This window comes from Dendrobates tinctorius, unplaced genomic scaffold (assembly GCF_039654945.1).
Source record: "Dendrobates tinctorius isolate UK_male_01 unplaced genomic scaffold, ASM3965494v1 ptg000132l, whole genome shotgun sequence".
In the NCBI taxonomy this organism is placed as follows: Eukaryota; Metazoa; Chordata; class Amphibia; order Anura; family Dendrobatidae; genus Dendrobates; species Dendrobates tinctorius.
Window position 1 is genome coordinate 4875146 of NW_027361800.1, and position 19493 is coordinate 4894638.

Here is a 19493-nt window from a genome sequence, read left to right on the forward strand (position 1 = left end):
TCTTCCCTGCCTAACGCTCTCCCTACAGAATCAGCAGCAACCTCTCCCTATGCTAAGATCGGCAGAAGTAAGATGGCGGTCGGCGTGCACGCCCTTTTATACCCCCTGTGACGCCCACCAAAGCAAGCCAATCACTTGCATGCCCTTCTGAAAGATGGTGGTGACCCCTGCCTATGTCATCACGTTGCCCACAGTGTCCGTGGATCCTGATTGGCTGAAAAAGAGTGCAAAACAAACTTTTGAAACGCGACTTTGGCGCGTAAGTCGCCGACCTCGTGGCCGACCTCATCCTAGGGTCGGGTTTCGTTTCATGAAACCCGACTTTGCCAAAAGTCGGCGACTTTTGAAATTTTTCGACCCGTTTCGCTCAACTCTAGTGCAAACTAAACTCCACCCGGATCCCAGCACGCTTCGTGTTCCAAGCAGAGAGCCACCAAAGGGTGCTTTGCTACACTACTATGTTGTGTGGGATGCAGGTGTTGGAGTGTGGTCAGGTGTCTCCACCTTACCTGGATAGTGGGGCACCACACCTCAGGAGGAGGTGCAGTACCTCTGTGGCGACTGAACCCTCAGGGGCGCCACATAAGATCACCGTAATTACTGACCACAAGAACCTGACCTACTTGGAGTCAGCAAAAAGACTGAATCCTAGACAGGCAAGGTGGGCCTTGTTCTTCTCTAGATTTGATTTTGTAATCACTTTTCGACCAGGTAGTAAGAATGTAAGGGCTGATGCCCTTTCTCGAAGTTATTGCCCCTCACAGGTCAAGGACTCTGAACTGACTCCTATATTAGCTAACAGGATTGTTATTTCGGCTGTGTCTTTGGATCTTCTGGAAGAAATCCATAGATCCCCAGAACAAGTCCCTGACACTACTCCTCCCCAAAAATTATTTGTCCCGGCCACATTCTGCCTTCAAGTTCTGAAGGAATCTCATGATTCGGTCCTTGCAGGGCATCCAGGTATCAATAACACCATCAGACTTGTAACCAGGAATTTTTGGTGGCCAACTATATTAAAGGACTGTAAGGACTATGTACTGGCTTGTGAAACCTGTGCTCGCGCTAAGTCTCCCCATTATCGTCCTGCCGGATGGCACCAGTCCTTGCCTACCCCTGAGGGTCCTTGGACTCACCGCTCCATGGACTTTATTACTGACTTACCGCTCTCAGAAGGGAAGACGTGTATGTGGGTGGTGGTGGATAGATTCAGCAAGAAGGTCATTTTATTTCTCTGTCTGGATTACCTAATACCGAGACCCTGAGCAAACTGTTCATTACTCATGTTGTATGACTGCATGGTGCTCCTGTGAATAATGTGTCCGACAGGGGTACCCAGTTCGTTTCAAAATTTTGGAGGGCATTCTGTAAACGGATTGGAATTGAATTGTCCTTCTCCTCTGCCTATCACCCTGAAACCAATGGTCAAACTGAGCGCACTAACCAAGCTCTTGAACAGTATCTCCGTTGTTATGCCTCTGAGCATCAGTCCGATTGGGTGGAACGCCTGCCGTTAGCAGAGTTTGCCATGAATATACAGTACCAGGAATCTATCAAGACTACCCCTTTTTACTGTAATCATGGGCTGCACCCGCGCTCTGGTTCATTCTCTTCTAAGATGTCAGAGCTCCCTGGGGTAGAAAGATCCATACATCAGTTAAAAACTATCTGGTCAGAAGTCAACGTAAACTTAAAAGGGACTCAGGCTAGACAAGCTTTTTCTGCTAATAGACGGCGCTCCAAGGGCCCGCTCCTGGGAGTTGGAGACAAAATCTGGCTTTCTACCAGGAATATTAAGCTTAAAGTGCCATCTGTCAAACTGGGTCCCAGGTTTATTGGTCCATATGAAATTATTGAGGTGATTAACCCAGTAGCCTTTCGTCCGAAACTCCCTCAATCATTTAAACTGCCTAATGTATTCCATAAGTCCCTTCTCAAATTGTACCGCTCTCCGATTCATCCTGTCCAGTCCCCTCCTCCTCCAGTTTTGGTCGGGGGTGCCTTGGAATACAAAGTCCAAAGAATCCCTGACTCCCGCTTAGTGAGAGGATCCGTGCAGTATCTGGTGCACTGGAAGGGCTGCGGTCCAGAGGAAAGGTCCTGGGTGCCTGCCAGTAATGTTCATGCCAAGGGTTTGATCAGGAAGTTTCATCTCCTTCATCCCAACAAACCGGGTTTTGAGGGTCCGGAGGCAGGGGGGGTACTGTCAAGTCGCCGTCGGACTCAGGGGCTGGTGTTCCTGCCTCGTTCACTGGGAGGCACTGGACTGTCACATCGCCATTGGATTCGGGGGCTGGTGTTCCTTCCTTGGCCACTGGGAGGCGCCAGACTCCTTCGACTGGTGGTGCTGGTGATAGGAGGGTTATGTCCTCATGTGGTCCCGCTCCTTTGACGCATGCCTCGTTCATTAGGCATCGCCGTGTTTCTCCTGTGGGTGATGGTGGTGGCAGAGAAGGGGCCCCTGCGCAGGCATCTGGTGGGCGCAGACTTTGCTCTTCTGTCAGAGATGATGGGGTTGGTGCATCGCCATCTGGCCTGGTTCTAGGGGCGGTCCAGATTAGGTCATCAGGCTGTGAGCCTGTGAGGGATAGCCGTATTCTTCAAATACTTTGGAGCCTGTCCTGCAGGCCGGCAGATATAGTCTTGGTTTCCCCAGTGATCTAGTGATTAAAATTGCTACTTTTGACTCTGACCTTTGCCTGGATTTTTGACTCTGCTACAGCCTGCCGATTTTGTACCTCTGCTGCTCGCCCGACTCTGAACTAAGGCTAGTTTTAGACTAGCGTTTTTTGCCAGCAGTGCACGCCGCCGCTAAGCCTCGCCCTCTGCCTGCCCCCTCCGGTCATCTCCACCTAGTATCGCACACGGCTGCATGCGATCTGCACACCCTATCTTTAGCATGCGCCCTTTTGACGGTGCTCCGAGCGCATCAAAATGCAACAAGGCGGGTTCAGCGCACACCGGCGCACCATCAAAAGGGAGCAGCGCACGCAAAATTCTACTAGCACACAGTCTGCGCACCCTAACTAGCCTTAGCCTGGATTTTGACTCTGCTTCAGGATGCCAATTTTTGTACCTCTGCTGCTCGCCCGGTTTCTGACCTATGACTCCTGACCACACACCTGCATCTTCTGGTTGTAACAAACCTGCTGGCATCGCTGCTCCAGGTTTTGCTGTGATTTCTGTATACTGCCAGCTCCATGTTCTGTCCCTCTTATCCCCTGTCTGCTGTGTTCATGTTTCCTGACTGTGTGTATAGGGGGTGGCGCCTGAACTCTCTGTTTCTTATGGAGTCAGGGTGCAACTGTCTGATGTGTCCCTGACCAGTTACCTAGAGCCCTCTACAATATAGGCTGGCCCCACCCACTGGAACATTGCCTGTGCAATGTCTAAACTCAGTTAGTGTATCTTGCTACTGAGCATGGCAGGTCCTCCCCTATGTATCTCCTCCGTCTTTGGAAGAATACTCCTAGCCTTGCTTAGTATTCTCTGTCTGCCTGCCAGGAGGCAGAATATCCTAGCCTCTGTGTCTCTGTCCTAGCTTTGTCTTATACCTAACCTTCTCCCGGAACACAGCAAAATACTTCCGGGACATAGTGTGCCGGCGCATGCGCAGTAATGATTTTCGACTTTGCCTGCAGCTGGGCAAAGCATACTGTGCGTGCGCGAAGCAAGATTGCTTTGCACACGCGCGAACGAATACCGGAGAAGAGCGCGGGCGGGGGCCACGGATGGGGTGGAGAAAAAAGAAGAAACACCGCCCATCGGACAGGACCCAGGCCATTTACATAGGCCTGCAACTTCCGGTGACAGATTCCCTTTAATTGGTGGTTGTTAAGTCCCCAGGGTTACACACCATGAGAGATCAAAGCTTTTAGAAAAGTTTGATTATACAGTTTTTGACATATAAAGTAAACTAAATACTGGGGGGTGGACAGAGAGCAGAGATTGGAGATGTGATATACAGAAATTCTGAGAGAGAGAGCGATGGACACAGAAACTCATGGATTTCTATCTTAACCCCCTCCCGACCCTTGACGCCTACGTAGGGGTCATGAAAAGCAGTGCAGATATGACCCATGATGTCTACGTAGGCGTCATGGTATAAATCACCCTCCTGTGGGTTGGGTGACCGGGGTCAATGAAAGGTCACCCGACCTGCACACACAGGACCCTTTACAATTCACCACGGGGGGGTGGCTTAGCCCCCACATGGCTACGATCGCTCTGATTGGCTGTTAAAAGTGAAACAGCCAATCAAAGCGATTGTAATATTTCACCAATGAAATTTGGTGAAATATTACAATCCAGCCATGGCCGATGCTGCAATAGCATCTGCCATGGCTGGAGACACCGATCAGACCCCCCCACTAACTGACGGCACTGATCGGCCGCCGCCACCAACTGACAGCGCTGATTGGCCGCTCCGTCATCATCTGCTCCCCTTCCCTCCACTCTCCCAGCCTTCCAATACCCCCCTCACCCTCCCAGGTACCTCCTATGTCCCTCTGGATGTCCCGGTGCCCCGCCATCCCGGATCATGGGCACCGCCATCTTCGAAAATGGCGGGTGCATGCGCAGTGCGATTGTAATATTTCACCAATTAATTATGGTTAAATATTACAATCCAGCCATGGCTGATGCTGCAATGGCATCTGCCTTGGCTGGAGACACCGATCAGACCCCCCCACGACTGACAGCGCCGATCGGCCGCCGCCACTGACCGACGGCGCCGCTCAGCTGCCGCCGTCATCATCTGCTCCCCTTCTCCTTGCTCTCTCAGCCTTCCGATCCCCCCTCACCCTCCCCGGTACCTCCTATGTGCCTCTGGCCGTCCCGTTGTCCCGCCATCCCGGATCATGGGCGCCGCCATCTTGGAAAATGGCGGGCGCATGCCGGCTGGCAGATTTATTCATTTTGATCACTGTGATAAACTCTCACAGTGATCAAAATAAAAAAAAGTACATAAACCCCCCTTTATCACCCCTTTAGGTAGGGACAAATAATAAAATAAAGAAAATATTTTAATTTTTTCATTAGGGTTAGAATTAGGGTTAGGGTTGGAATTAGGGTTAGGGTTAGAAATTAGGGTTAGGGTTGGAATTAGGGATGGGATTAAGGTTAGGGTTGTAATTAAGGTTAAGATTAGGAATAGAGGTGGGTTGGGGTTGGAATTAGGGTTAGGCTTGTGGTTAGGGTTAGAGATGGGATTGGGGTTAGGGGTATGTTGGGGTTAGGGTTGTGGTTAGGGTTATGATTAGGGTTGGGATTAGGGTTAGGGGTGTGTTGGGGTTAGGGTTGGAGTTAGAATTGAGGGATTTCCACTGTTTAGGCACATCAGGGGGTCTCCAAACATGACATGGCGCCACCATTTATTCCAGCCAATTCAGCGTTCAAAAAGTCAAACAGTGCTCCCTCCATTCCGAGCCCCAACGTGTGCCCAAACAGTGGTTTACCCCCACATATGGGGTATCAGCATACTCAGGAAAAATTGCACAACAACTTTGGGGGTCTAATTTCTCCTGTTACCCTTGGGAAAATAAAAAATTGGAGGCTAAAATAATTATTTTTGTGGAAAAAAAACGTGAAGCACTTGGGGGTTCAAAGTGCTCACCATTAGTGTTGAGCATTCCGATACCGCAAGTATCGGGTATCGGCCGATACTTGCTGTATCGGAATTCCGATACCGACATCCGATATTTTTTCAATATCGGGCATCAGAATCGGAAGTTCAAAGTTGATTGACAGCCGAAATGACGTCATCATGATGCGCGGTGTGCGGGCCTTCCGGGGGTCTCTGCCGGCCTGCCGGGGGGCTGTGCCAGTCTGCCGGGGGGCTGTGTGGACTGCCCGGGGTCTGTACCGGCCTGCCGGGGGACTGTGCCGGCCTGCCGGTGGTCTGTGCACCCTGTGGGGGTCTGTACCGGCCTGCCGGGGGGCTGTGCCGGCCTTCCGGGGGGGCTGTGCTGATGTCCGGGGGTCTGTGCAGGCATCGTCCGATGGGACTACAAGTCCCATCGGGCGATGCCTGCTACCATGACAGTGATTGACACATTAGCCAATGATGGGACAGTAGTAGTCCCATCATCCGGCTAATGTGTTAAATGTTAAAAAAAAAAATACTACATACATACTACATGCTACATACATACTACATGCTACATACATACCACATATATACTACATGCATGCTACATGCTACATACATACTACATATATACTACATGCATGCTACATACATACTACATGCTGCATACATACTACATACATACTACATGCATGCTACATACATACTACATACATACTACATATATACTACATGCATGCTACAAACATACTACATGCTACATGCATACTACATACATACTACATGCATGCTACATACATGCTACATACATACTACACTACATACATACTACATACATACTACATATATACTACATGCATGCTACATACATACTACATGCTACATGCATGCTACATACATACTACATGCTACATACATACTACATACATACTACATATATACTACATGCATGCTACATACATACTACATGCTACATACATACCATATATATACTACATGCATGCTACATGCTACATACATACCACATATATACTACATGCATGCTACATACATACTACATACATACTACATATATACTACATGCATGCTACATACATACTACATGCTACATACATACTACATACATACTACATGCTACATACATACTACATACATACTACATATATACTACATGCATGCTACATACATACTACATGCTACATACATACCATATATATACTACATGCATGCTACATGCTACATACATACCACATATATACTACATGCATGCTACATACATACTACATACATACTACATATATACTACATGCATGCTACATACATACTACATGCTACATACATACTACATATATACTACATGCATGCTACATACATACTACATGCTACATACATACTACATGCTACATACATACTACATGCTACATACATACCACATATATACTACATACATACTACATGCATGCTACATACATACTACATGCTACATACATACTACATACATACATGCTACAAACATACTACATACATACTACATGCATGCTACATATATACTACATGCTACATACATACTACATACATGCTACATACATACTACATACATACTACATGCATGCTACATACAATACATTCATACAATACATACATAGACATACAGTACATATAACATAGAGTAACATACTTACCAATACTTGTCACATTGTTCCCCGAAGCCATTGTCTTTTACGGAATAAATATTAACATAACAAACCACAAAAATACTCACCCATGATCCGAAGCAGTCCACGAGTGTGTCCCACGACGATCTTGGGTAGAGAACTGCAGCATCAGCTGATGCTGCCGCTCTCTACGGGCTGCAGGAATCCAATGACGGAAGGTAGGTATCCTTCCGCACTGTATTCCTCCGCCACTTAAAAAAAAAAGTCCCTAGTCTCACTTTATGGCAAAAGCTGCATGGGAACTTTCTCACACAGCAATGTCAAAAGTGAGACTAGGGACTATTTTTTTTTTAAGTGGCGGAGGAATACAGTGCGGAAGGATACCTACCTTCCGTCATTGGATTCCTGCAGCCCGTAGAGAGCGGCAGCATCAGCTGATGCTGCAGTTCTCTACCCAAGATCGTCGTGGGACACACTCGTGGACTGCTTCGGATCATGGGTGAGTACTTTTGTGGTTTGTTATGTTAATATTTATTCCGTAAAAGACAATGGCTTCGGGGAACAATGTGACAAGTATTGGTAAGTATGTTACTCTATGTTATATGTACTGTATGTCTATGTATGTATTGTATGAATGTATTGTATGTAGCATGCATGTAGTATGCATGTAGTATGTATGTAGCATGTAGTATGTATGTAGCATGCATGTAGTATATATGTAGTATGTACAGTGGGGAAAAAAAGTATTTAGTCAGTCAGCAATAGTGCAAGTTCCACCACTTAAAAAGATGAGAGGCGTCTGTAATTTACATCATAGGTAGACCTCAACTATGGGAGACAAACTGAGAAAAAAAAATCCAGAAAATCACATTGTCTGTTTTTTTTTCATTTTATTTGCATATTATGGTGGAAAATAAGTATTTGGTCAGAAACAAAATTTCATCTCAATACTTTGTGATATATCCTTTGTTGGCAATGACAGAGGTCAAACGTTTTCTGTAAGTCTTCACAAGGTTGCCACACACTGTTGTTGGTATGTTGGCCCATTCCTCCATGCAGATCTCCTCTAGAGCAGTGATGTTTTTGGCTTTTCGCTTGGCAACACGGACTTTCAACTCCCTCCAAATGTTTTCTATAGGGTTGAGATCTGGAGACTGGCTAGGCCACTCCAGGACCTTGAAATGCTTCTTACAAAGCCACTCCTTCGTTGCCCTGGCGGTGTGCTTTGGATCATTGTCATGTTGAAAGACCCAGCCACGTTTCATCTTCAATGCCCTTGCTGATGGAAGGAGGTTTGCACTCAAAATCTCACGATACATGGCCCCATTCATTCTTTCATGTACCCGGATCAGTCGTCCTGGCCCCTTTGCAGAGAAACAGCCCCAAAGCATGATGTTTCCACCACCATGCTTTACAGTAGGTATGGTGTTTGATGGATGCAACTCAGTATTCTTTTTCCTCCAAACACGACAAGTTGTGTTTCTACCAAACAGTTCCAGTTTGGTTTCATCAGACCATAGGACATTCTCCCAAAACTCCTCTGGATCATCCAAATGCTCTCTAGCAAACTTCAGACAGGCCCGGACATGTACAGGCTTAAGCAGTGGGACACGTCTGGCACTGCAGGATCTGAGTCCATGGTGGCGTAGTGTGTTACTTATGGTAGGCCTTGTTACATTGGTCCCAGCTCTCTGCAGTTCATTCACTAGGTCCCCCGCGTGGTTCTGGGATTTTTGCTCACCGTTCTTGTGATCATTCTGACCCCACGGGGTGGGATTTTGCGTGGAGCACCAGATCGAGGGAGATTATCAGTGGTCTTGTATGTCTTCCATTTTCTAATTATTGCTCCCACAGTTGATTTCTTCACTCCAAGCTGGTTGGCTATTGCAGATTCAGTCTTCCCAGCCTGGTGCAGGGCTACAATTTTGTTTCTGGTGTCCTTTGACAGCTCTTTGGTCTTCACCATAGTGGAGTTTTGAGTCAGACTGTTTGAGGGTGTGCACAGGTGTCTTTTTATACTGATAACAAGTTTAAACAGGTGCCATTACTACAGGTAATGAGTGGAGGAAAGAGGAGACTCTTAAAGAAGAAGTTACAGGTCTGTGAGAGCCAGAAATCTTGATTGCTTGTTTCTGACCAAATACTTATTTTCCACCATAATATGCAAATAAAATGAAAAAAAAACAGACAATGTGATTTTCTGGATTTTTTTTTCTCAGTTTGTCTCCCATAGTTGAGGTCTACCTATGATGTAAATTACCGACGCCTCTCATCTTTTTAAGTGGTGGAACTTGCACTATTGCTGACTGACTAAATACTTTTTTTCCCCACTGTATGTAGTATGTATGTAGCATGCATGTAGTATATATGTGGTATGTATGTAGCATGTAGCATGCATGTAGTATATATATGGTATGTATGTAGCATGTAGTATGTATGTAGCATGCATGTAGTATATATGTGGTATGTATGTAGCATGTAGTATGTATGTAGCATGCATGTAGTATATATGTGGTAGGTATGTAGCATGTAGCATGCATGTAGTATATATGTAGTATGTATGTAGCATGTAGCATGCATGTAGTATATATGTGGTATGTATGTAGCATGTAGCATGCATGTAGTATGTATGTAGTATGTATGTAGCATGTAGTATGTATGTAGCATGCATGTAGTATATATGTAGTATGTATGTAGTATGTATGTAGCATGTAGTATGTATGTAGCATATATGTAGCATGTATGTAGTATGTATGTAGCATGTAGTATGTATGTAGCATGCATGTAGTATATATGTAGTATGTATGTAGCATGTAGCATGCATGTAGTATATATGTGGTATGTATGTAGCATGTAGTATGTATGTAGCATGCATGTAGTATGTATGTAGTATGTATGTAGTAAGTATGTAGCATGTAGTATGTATGTACTATGTATGTAGCATGTAGTATGTATGTAGCATATATGTAGCATGTATGTAGTATGTATGTAGCATGTAGTATGTATGTAGCATGCATGTAGTATATATGTAGTATGTATGTAGCATGTAGCATGCATGTAGTATATATGTGGTATGTATGTAGCATGTAGTATGTATGTAGCATGCATGTAGTATGTATGTAGTTTTTTTTTTTTTTTAACATTTAACACATTAGCTGGATGATGGGACTACTACTGTCCCATCATTGGCTAATGTGTCAATCACTGTCATGGTAGCAGGCATAGCCAGATGGGACTTGTAGTCCCATCGGACGATGCCTGCACAGACCCCCGGACATCAGCACATCCCCCCGGCAGGCCGGCACAGCCCCCCGGCAGGCCGGTACAGACCCCTACAGGGTGCACAGACCACCGGCAGGCCGGCACAGCCCCCCGGCAGGCCGGTACAGACCCCGGGCAGTCCGCACAGCCCACCGGCAGGCCGGCACAGCCCCCCGGCAGGCCGGCAGAGACCCCCGGAAGGCCCGTACAGACCCCCGAGAGGCTGTACAAGGGCAGGAAAGGGTTTTTCCAATTCCGATACCGGAAGTCTCATAGACTTGAATGGGACTTCCGGTATCGGCATCGGCGATACCGATACTTTTTTTAAAGATCGGCCGATCCATTCCGATCCGATATTTTGAAGTATCGGACGGTATCGCTCAACTCTACTCACCACACATCTAGATAAGTTCCTTGGGCGGTCTAGTTTCCAAAATGGGGTCACTTGTTGGGGGTTTCCACTGATTAGGCACATCAGGGGCTCTGCAAACGTAACATGACACCTGCAGACCATTCCATCAAGTCGGCATTTCAAAACGTTACTACTTCCCTTCCGAGCCCCAACCTGTGCCCAAACAGTGGTTTACCCCCACATATGGGGTACCAGCATACTCAAGACAATCTGAACAAAAACTTTTGGGGTCGAATGTCTCCTGTTACCCTTGTGAAAATAAAAATTTGTGGGCTAAAAAAATCATTTTTTGAGGAAAAAAAATATTTTTTATTTTCACAGCTCTGCGTTATAAACTTCTGTGAAGAAGTTGGAGGTTCAGAGTGCTCACCACACATCTAGATTAGTTCCTTGCGTGGTCTAGTTTCCAAAATGGGGTCACTTGTGGGGGGTTTCCACTGTTTAGGCGCATCAAGGGCTCTGCAAACGAAACATGATGCCCGCAGACCATTCCATCAAGTCAGCATCTCAAAACGTAACTACTTCCCTTCCGATCCCCGACGTGTGCCCAAACAGTGGTTCACCCCCACATATGGGGTACCAGCGTACTCAGGAGAAACTGGACAACAAGTTTAGTGGTCCAATTTCTCCTGTTACCATTGTGAAAATAAAAATTAGCGGGCTAAAAAATCATTTTTTGAGGAAAAACAAATTATTTTTATTTTCACGGCTCTGCGTTATAAACTTCTGTGAAGCACCTGGGGGTTCAAAGTGCTAACTATGCATCTAGATAAGTTCCTTAGGGGTCTAGTTTCCAAAATGGAGTCATTTGTGGGGGAGCTCCAAAGTTTAGGCACACAGGGGCTCTCCAAACACGACATGATGTCCGCTAACGATTGAAGCTAATTAATTTTCCATTCAAAAAGTCAAATGGCGCTCCTTCCCTTCTGAGCCCTGCCATGCTCCCAAACAGTGGTTTCCCCCCACATATGGGGTACTAGTGTACTCAGGACAAACTGGACAACAACTTTTGGGGTCCAATTTATCCTGTTTCCTTTGGGAAAAAAAATAGCGGGCTAAAAAATTCACTTTTGAAGAAAAAAAATTATTTTTTATTTTCATGGCTCTGCGTTTATAAACTTCTGTGAAGCACTTGGGGGTTTAAAGTGCTCACTACACATCTAATTAAGCTCCTTGGGGGTTCTAGTTTCCAAAATGGGGTCACTTGTGGGGGTTTCTACTGTTTAGGCACATCAGGGGCTCTGCAAACGCAACATGACGCCCGCAGAACATTCCATCAAAGTCTGCATTCCAAAATGGCGCTCCTTCCCTTCTTAGCTCTCCCATGCGCCCAAACAGTGGTTCCCTCCACATATGGGGTATCAATGTACTCAGGACAATTGCACAACAACTTTTATGGTCCAATTTCGCCTGTTAGCCCTGTGAAAATAAAAAATAGCGGACTAGAAAATTATTTTTGAGGAAAAAAAACGATTTTTTATTTTCTCTGCTCTGCTTTATAATCTTCTGTGAAGCACTTGGGGGTTCAAAGTGCTTACCACACATCTAGATAAGTTCCTTCGAGGGTCTAGCTTCCAAAATGGGGTCACTTGTGAGGGAGCTCCAATGTTTAGGCACACAGGGGCTCTCCAAACGCGTTAAATGGCACTCCTTCAGTTCCGAGCCCTGCCGTGTGCCCAAACAGTGGTTTATGACCACATATGAGGCATCGGTGTACTCAGGAGAAATTGACCAACAAATTTTAGGATCCATTTTACCCTGTTGCCCATGTAAAAATGAAAAAACTGAGGCTAAGAGTAGCTTGAGGGGTGCAGTTTTTAGAATGGTGTCACTTTTGGGTATTTTCTGCCATATAGACCCCTCAAAGTGACTTCAAATGTGAGGTGGTCCCTAAAAAAATGGTTTTGTAAATTTTGTTATAAAAATGAGAAATCGCTGGTCAAGTTTTAACCCTTATAACTTCCTAACAAAATAAAATTTTGTTTCCAAAATTGTGCTGATGTAAAGTATACATGTGTGAAATGTTAGTTATTAACTATTTTGTGTCACATAACTCTCTGGTTTCACAGAATAAAAATTCTAATTTTGAAATTTGCAAAATTTGCAAAATTTTCGCCAAATTTCCATTTTTTTCACAAATAAACGCAAAAATTATCGACCTAAATTTACCACTATCATGAAGCCCAATATGTCATGAAAAAACATTTTCAGAATCACTAGGATGTGTTGACACGTTCCTGAGTTATTACCTCATAAAGGGACTCTGGTCAGAATTGCAAAAAATGGCCAGGTCATTAAGATCAAAATAGGCTGGGTCATGAAGGGGTTAATAATGTAATGTATGAATAATGCTTGCTTTGATGCACATGTATTTATTGTTTATACTGTTTATTATTTAATCTTATCATTTATTAAGTAAATTAATTTAAGTAAATTCAATTCTCGTGTGATCATTCTCTTATTCATTACAATCCTTCGAATCCATTACAAAACAGACTATCATGTGAAATACTCCCTCTTTATATCTCCACATTTGTTTTTTTAGACATTTATAACTTTATACCATAAGAAATGTATAGATATATACTTACAGACACATAGACCGCTGCAAATGCTGAAAGAGTGGCATGTTGTGAAGGAAATGTCTTCCTGAAAACAAATTTTAGAATATTAATATTGAACACATACAAATCTGAATTTTAGGTAGCAAAAGAGGGAGAATACACTATTGATCTGTGAATCTCAATTAGAATATATAGTCTCAATGGAAATTGCAGACATATTCAAAGATCAAATAAGGTAGTCACTACTTCCCTTCCGAGCCCCAACGTGTGCCCAAACAGTGGTTTACCCCCACATATGGGGTACCAGCATACTCAAGACAATCTGAACAAGAACTTTTGGGGTCGAATGTCTCCTGTTACCCTTGTGAAAATAAAAAATTGTGGGCTAAAAAAATCATTTTTTGAGGAAAAAAAATATTTTTTATTTTCACAGCTCTGCGTTATAAACTTCTGTGAAGAAGTTGGAGGCTCAGAGTGCTCACCACACATCTAGATTAGTTCCCTGCATGGTCTAGCTTCCAAAATGGGGTCACTTGTGGGGGGTTTCCACTGTTTAGGCGCATCAAGGGCTCTGCAAACGTAACATGATGCCCGCAGACCATTCCATCAAGTCAGCATCTCAAAACGTAACTACTTCCCTTCCGATCCCTGACGTGTGCCCAAACAGTGGTTCCCCCCCACATATGGGGTACCAGCGTACTCAGGAGAAACTGGACAAGTTTAGTGGTCCAATTTCTCCTGTTACCATTGTGAAAATAAAAATTAGCGGGCTAAAAAATCATTTTTTGAGGAAAAACAAATTATTTTTATTTTCACGGCTCTGCGTTATAAACTTCTGTGAAGCACCTGGGGGTTCAAAGTGCTAACTATGCATCTAGATAAGTTCCTTAGGGGTCTAGTTTCCAAAATGGAGTCATTTGTGGGGGAGCTCCAAAGTTTAGGCACACAGGGGCTCTCCAAACACGACATGATGTCCGCTATCGATTGAAGCTAATTAATTTTCCATTCAAAAAGTCAAATGGCGCTCCTTCCCTGCCATGCTCCCAAACAGTGGTTCCCCCCACATATGGGGTACCAGTGTACTCAGGACAAACTGGACAACAACTTTTGGGGTCCAATTTATCCTGTTTCCTTTGGGGAAAAAAATAGCGGGCTAAAAAAATCACTTTTGAAGAAAAAAAATTATTTTTTATTTTCATGGCTCTGCGTTTATAAACTTCTGTGAAGCACTTGGGGGTTTAAAGTGCTCACTACACATCTAATTAAGCTCCTGGGGGGTTCTAGTTTCCAAAATGGGGTCACTTGTGGGGGGTTTCTACTGTTTAGGCACATCAGGGGCTCTGCAAACGCAACATGACGCCCGCAGAACATTCCATCAAAGTCTGCATTCCAAAATGGCGCTCCTTCCCTTCTGAGCTCTCCCATGCGCCCACACAGTGGTCCCCTCCACATATGGGGTATCGATGTACTCAGGACAATTGCACAACAACTTTTGTGGTCCAATTTCGCCTGTTAGCCTTGTGAAAATAAAAAATAGCGGGCTAGAAAATCATTTTTGTGGAAAAAACGATTTTTTATTTTCTCTGCTCTGCTTTATAATCTTCTGTGAAGCACTTGGGGGTTCAAAGTGCTTACCACACATCTAGATAAGTTCCTTCGAGGGTCTAGCTTCCAAAATGAGGTCACTTGTGAGGGAGCTCCAATGTTTAGGCACACAGGGGCTCTCCAAACGCGTCAAATGGCACTCCTTCAGTTCCGAGCCCTGCCGTGTGCCCAAACAGTGGTTTATGACCACATATGAGGCATCGGTGTACTCAGGAGAAATTGCCCATCAAATTTTAGGATCCATTTTACCCTGTTGCCCATGTAAAAATGAAATAACTGAGGCTAAAAGAAATTTTTTGTGAACTTTTTTTTTACGGATCAATTTGTGAAGCACCTGGGGGTTCAAAGTGCTCACTATGCATCTAGATAAATTCCTTGGTGGGTCTAGTTTTCAAAATGGGGTCACTTGTGGGGGAGCTTCAATGTTTAGGCACACAGGGGCTCGCCAAGCGCGACATGGCAACCGCTAAATATTCCAGCATATTTTCCATTCAAAAAGTCAAATGGCGCTCTTTCCCTTCTGAGCCCTGCTGTGCGCCCAAACAGTGGTTTATGACCACTTATGAGGTATCGGTGTACTCAGGAGAAATTGCCCAGCAAATTTTAGGATCCATTTTATCCTGTTAACCATGTGAAAATGAAAAAATTGATGATAAAAGAAAATTTTTGTTGGAAAAATATAAATGTCCATTTTTTCCTTCCATGTTGCTTTAGTCCCTGTGAAGTACCTGAAGGGTTAATAATCTTCTTGAATGTAGTTTTGAGTAGCTTGAGGGGTGCAGTTTTTAGAATGGTGTCACTTTTGGGTATTTTCTGCCATATAGACCCCTCAAAGTGACCTCAAAAGTGTGGTGGTCCCTAAAAAAATGGTTTTGTAAATTTTGTTATAAAAATGAGAAATCGCTGGTCAACTTTTAACCCTTATAACTTTGATCTGTGAATCTCAATTAGAATATATAGTCTCAATTGGAAACTGCAGACGTATTCAAAGATCAAATAAGGTAGTGAATGGGTTAATATTAAAAAGGGGTATATAAAAAGTGCAAGTTGTGCAATGAGAAAAGATAATTCATGCAGTAGGTAAATCCATATGCTAGTTCCACAATTAGATTATGCCATCATTAAATAACAATAAACACACTGCGGTATATAGTAAATATGCAATCCATATATTGTAGCTGAAAGCTGGGATAGAAACAATATCTCCTATATGGCATTCATTTCCTCAATAGGGCCGGTATAAAGGTAGTAGCGCTGCAAGTGCTTACCATGGGTGCCAACGTGAAGGCTGTGCTCTCACCTCCCTTTCACCTACTAATAAAAATTGGTATTTTTTAACTTTACCTTGGTTGGCATCAGTTCTTGCCTGGTGGCAATGGTACTTCAAAGGACACCCCACTGATGTACGGTATATGTGTGTGTGTGTGTGTGTGTGTGTATATATATATATATAAATATATATATATACTGTTTTACATATATACTAGCTGAAGAGTCCGGCGTTGCCTGGGCATAGTAACCAACTGTGGTTAGTTATAACAAATTATAATGATTATATTGCACATAAAAACCATGCATCTAATCCTATCCTGTGTGATACTGACTGCTGAGCTGTGTATCTAATCCTATTCTGTGTGATACTGTCTGCTGAGCCGAGTATCTAATACTATTCTGTGTGATACTGTCTGCTGAGCCGTGTATCTAATCCTATCCTGTGTGATACTGTCTGCTGAGCTGTGTATCTAATCCTATCCTGTGTGATATTGCCTGCTGAGTCGTGTATCTAACCCTCTCCTGTGTGATACTGTCTGCTGAGCTGTGTGTCTAATCCTCTCCTGTGTGATACTGACTGCTGAGCTGTGCATCTAATCTTATCCTGTGTGATACTGACTGCTGAGCCGTGTATCTAATCCTCTCCTGTGTGATACTGGGCTCCCCCTGCAGTCTGTGTCAGAGGGTGGTCTGTGTTGGCACGGTAATAAATTGTTATTTCCAGCTTTACAGAAGGACGATAACACCATAGAAATTATAAGAATAGGCCTGAGTTATCACAACTGTCTACAAAGAAAACTGTTGCTGATAGCAACCAAAAACAGCTCATTTTTCATCTTTTAAACAGCTCTGGGACAGCGTGGCGACTTTTGTGTTTCGACTTTTATGTGGCGAGGTTGGTGTATGTGTGGTGAAATGTGTGCCGAGGGTGGTATATGTGTTGAAGCACGTGGTAATGTGTGGCGCATTTTGTGTGTGTGTTCATATCCCCGTGTGTGGTGAGTATCCCATGTCAGGGCCCCACCTTAGCAACTGTACTGTATATACTCTTTGGCGCCATCGCTCTCATTCTTTAAGTCCCATTTGTTCACATCTGGCAGCTGTCAATTTGCCTCCAACACTTTTCCTTTCACTTTTTCCCCCATTATGTAGATATGGGCAAAATTGTTTGGTGAATTGGAATGCGCGGGGTTAAAATTTAGCCTCACAACATAGCCTATGACGCTCTCGGGGTCCAGACTAAAGTTGAGCAACTTTAGTCGGATCGGGTTTCATGACACAAAATTTGTTTCAGAAACTGGTCCGACTAGGACAAAAAAAGTCGGAGTTTCGTCCAAAACCCGACCCCAATGCAAGTCAATGGGAAATAAAAGTCGGCATTGACTGCATCAATGCGGCATGGCATGGAGGCGGTCAGCTTATGGCACTGCTGAGGTGGTATGGAGGCCCAGGTTGCTTTGATAGCAGCCTTCGGCTCATCTGCATTGTTGGGTCTCGTGTCTCTCATCTTCCTCTTGACAATACCCCATAGATTTTCTATGGAATTAAGGTCAGGCGAGTTTGTTGGCCAATCAAGCACAGTGATACTGTTGTTTTTAAACCAGGTATTAGTACTTTTGGCAGTGTGGACAGGTCTGCTGGAGAATCTCCAAAAAGCTTGTCAGCAGAGGGAAGCATGAAGTGCTCTAAAATTTCCTGTTAGACGACTGCGCTGACTTTCGTGCTGATAAAACACAGTGGACCTACACCAGCAGATGACATGACTCCCCAAGCCATCACTGATTGTGGAAACTTCACACTAGACCTCAAGCAGCTTGGATTCTGTTCCTCTCCTCTCTTCCTCCAGACTCTGGGACCTTGATTTCCAAATGAAATGCAAAATTTCAAAATTTCAAAAGGACATTGCTAAAGACAGCGTCGGACTGGAGCACCTAGGGTCCAAAAATCGTTCTTGGGGCCCACTATGTAGCTACATAGAAATAAATACAAGACCGGCAATTGTGCGGTAAAACACGCTAATATTAGAGTATAATATAAGGTAGTACACATTTAAATTATGTAGCAGGAGTTAGGGTAGCCCCCTCATAGAATATAATGCAGCTCCCTCATAGAACATAGTGTAGCCCCCTCATAGAATATAATGTACCCCCCCCTTAAAGAGTATAATGCAACCCCCATAGAATATAATGTAGCCCCCTCATAGAATAATACAGCCCCCCATAGAATATAGTGCAGCCCCACAAAGAATATAAAGTAGCCCTCTCATAGGGTATAATGCAGCCAGCCTCATATAGTATAATGCAGACCCCCCACATAATATAATGTAGCCCCCTCAGAGTATAATGCAATCCCCTCATAAGACATAATGCAGCCCCCCATAGAATATAATGTAGCCCCCTCATAGGGTATAATGCAGCCCTCCTCATATAGTATAATGTAGTCCCCCCACAGAATATAATGTAGTCCCCTCAGAGTATAATGCAGCCTCCCCACAGAACATAATGTAGTCCCCTCATAGGGTATAATGCAGCCCCCTCATAGGGTATTATGCTGCCCCACTCATAAGGTATAATGCAGCCCCCTCATAGGGTATATTGCAGTCCCCCTCATAGGGTACAATGAAGCCCCCCTCATAGGGTATAAAGCAGCCCCTCTCATAAGGTATAATGCAGCCCCCCTCATAGAATATAATGCTGCCCCCCTTATACGGAATAATGCTGCCCCCTCATAGGGTATAATACTGCCCACTCATAGGGCATAATGCTGCCCCTCATAGAGTATAATGAAGCCCCCTCATAGGGTATAATGCAGTCCTCCTCATACAGTATAATGTAGCCCCCCCACAGAATGTAATGTAGCCACCGCAGAATACAATGCAGCCTCTCCACAGAATATAATGTAGCCCCCTCATATGGTATAATGCAGCCCCTCTCAAGGTATAATGCTGCCCCCTCATAGGGTATAATGCAACCCCCCTCATAGGGTATAATGCAGCCCCCCCTCATAGGATATAATGCTGCCCCCCTCATAGGGTATAATGCTGCCCCCTCATAGAGTATAATGCAGCCCCCTCACAGGGTATAATGCACCCCCTCATAGGGTGTAATGCTGCCCCCTCATAGCATATAATGCAGCTC

At 44.3% G+C, this 19493-nt stretch overlaps 1 protein-coding gene across 2 annotated transcripts in view; it reads right to left on the minus strand.

The window, feature by feature from the left end:
- PLPPR3 (phospholipid phosphatase related 3) overlaps positions 1–19493 on the minus strand; it is a 381927-nt gene that overhangs the window by 143006 nt on the left and 219428 nt on the right. For both annotated transcript variants that reach the window (XM_073543392.1, XM_073543391.1), the window contains one exon: positions 13507–13564. In XM_073543392.1, the coding sequence (XP_073399493.1) occupies positions 13507–13564 (58 nt within the window). The remainder of the gene's footprint in view (positions 1–13506; positions 13565–19493) is intronic.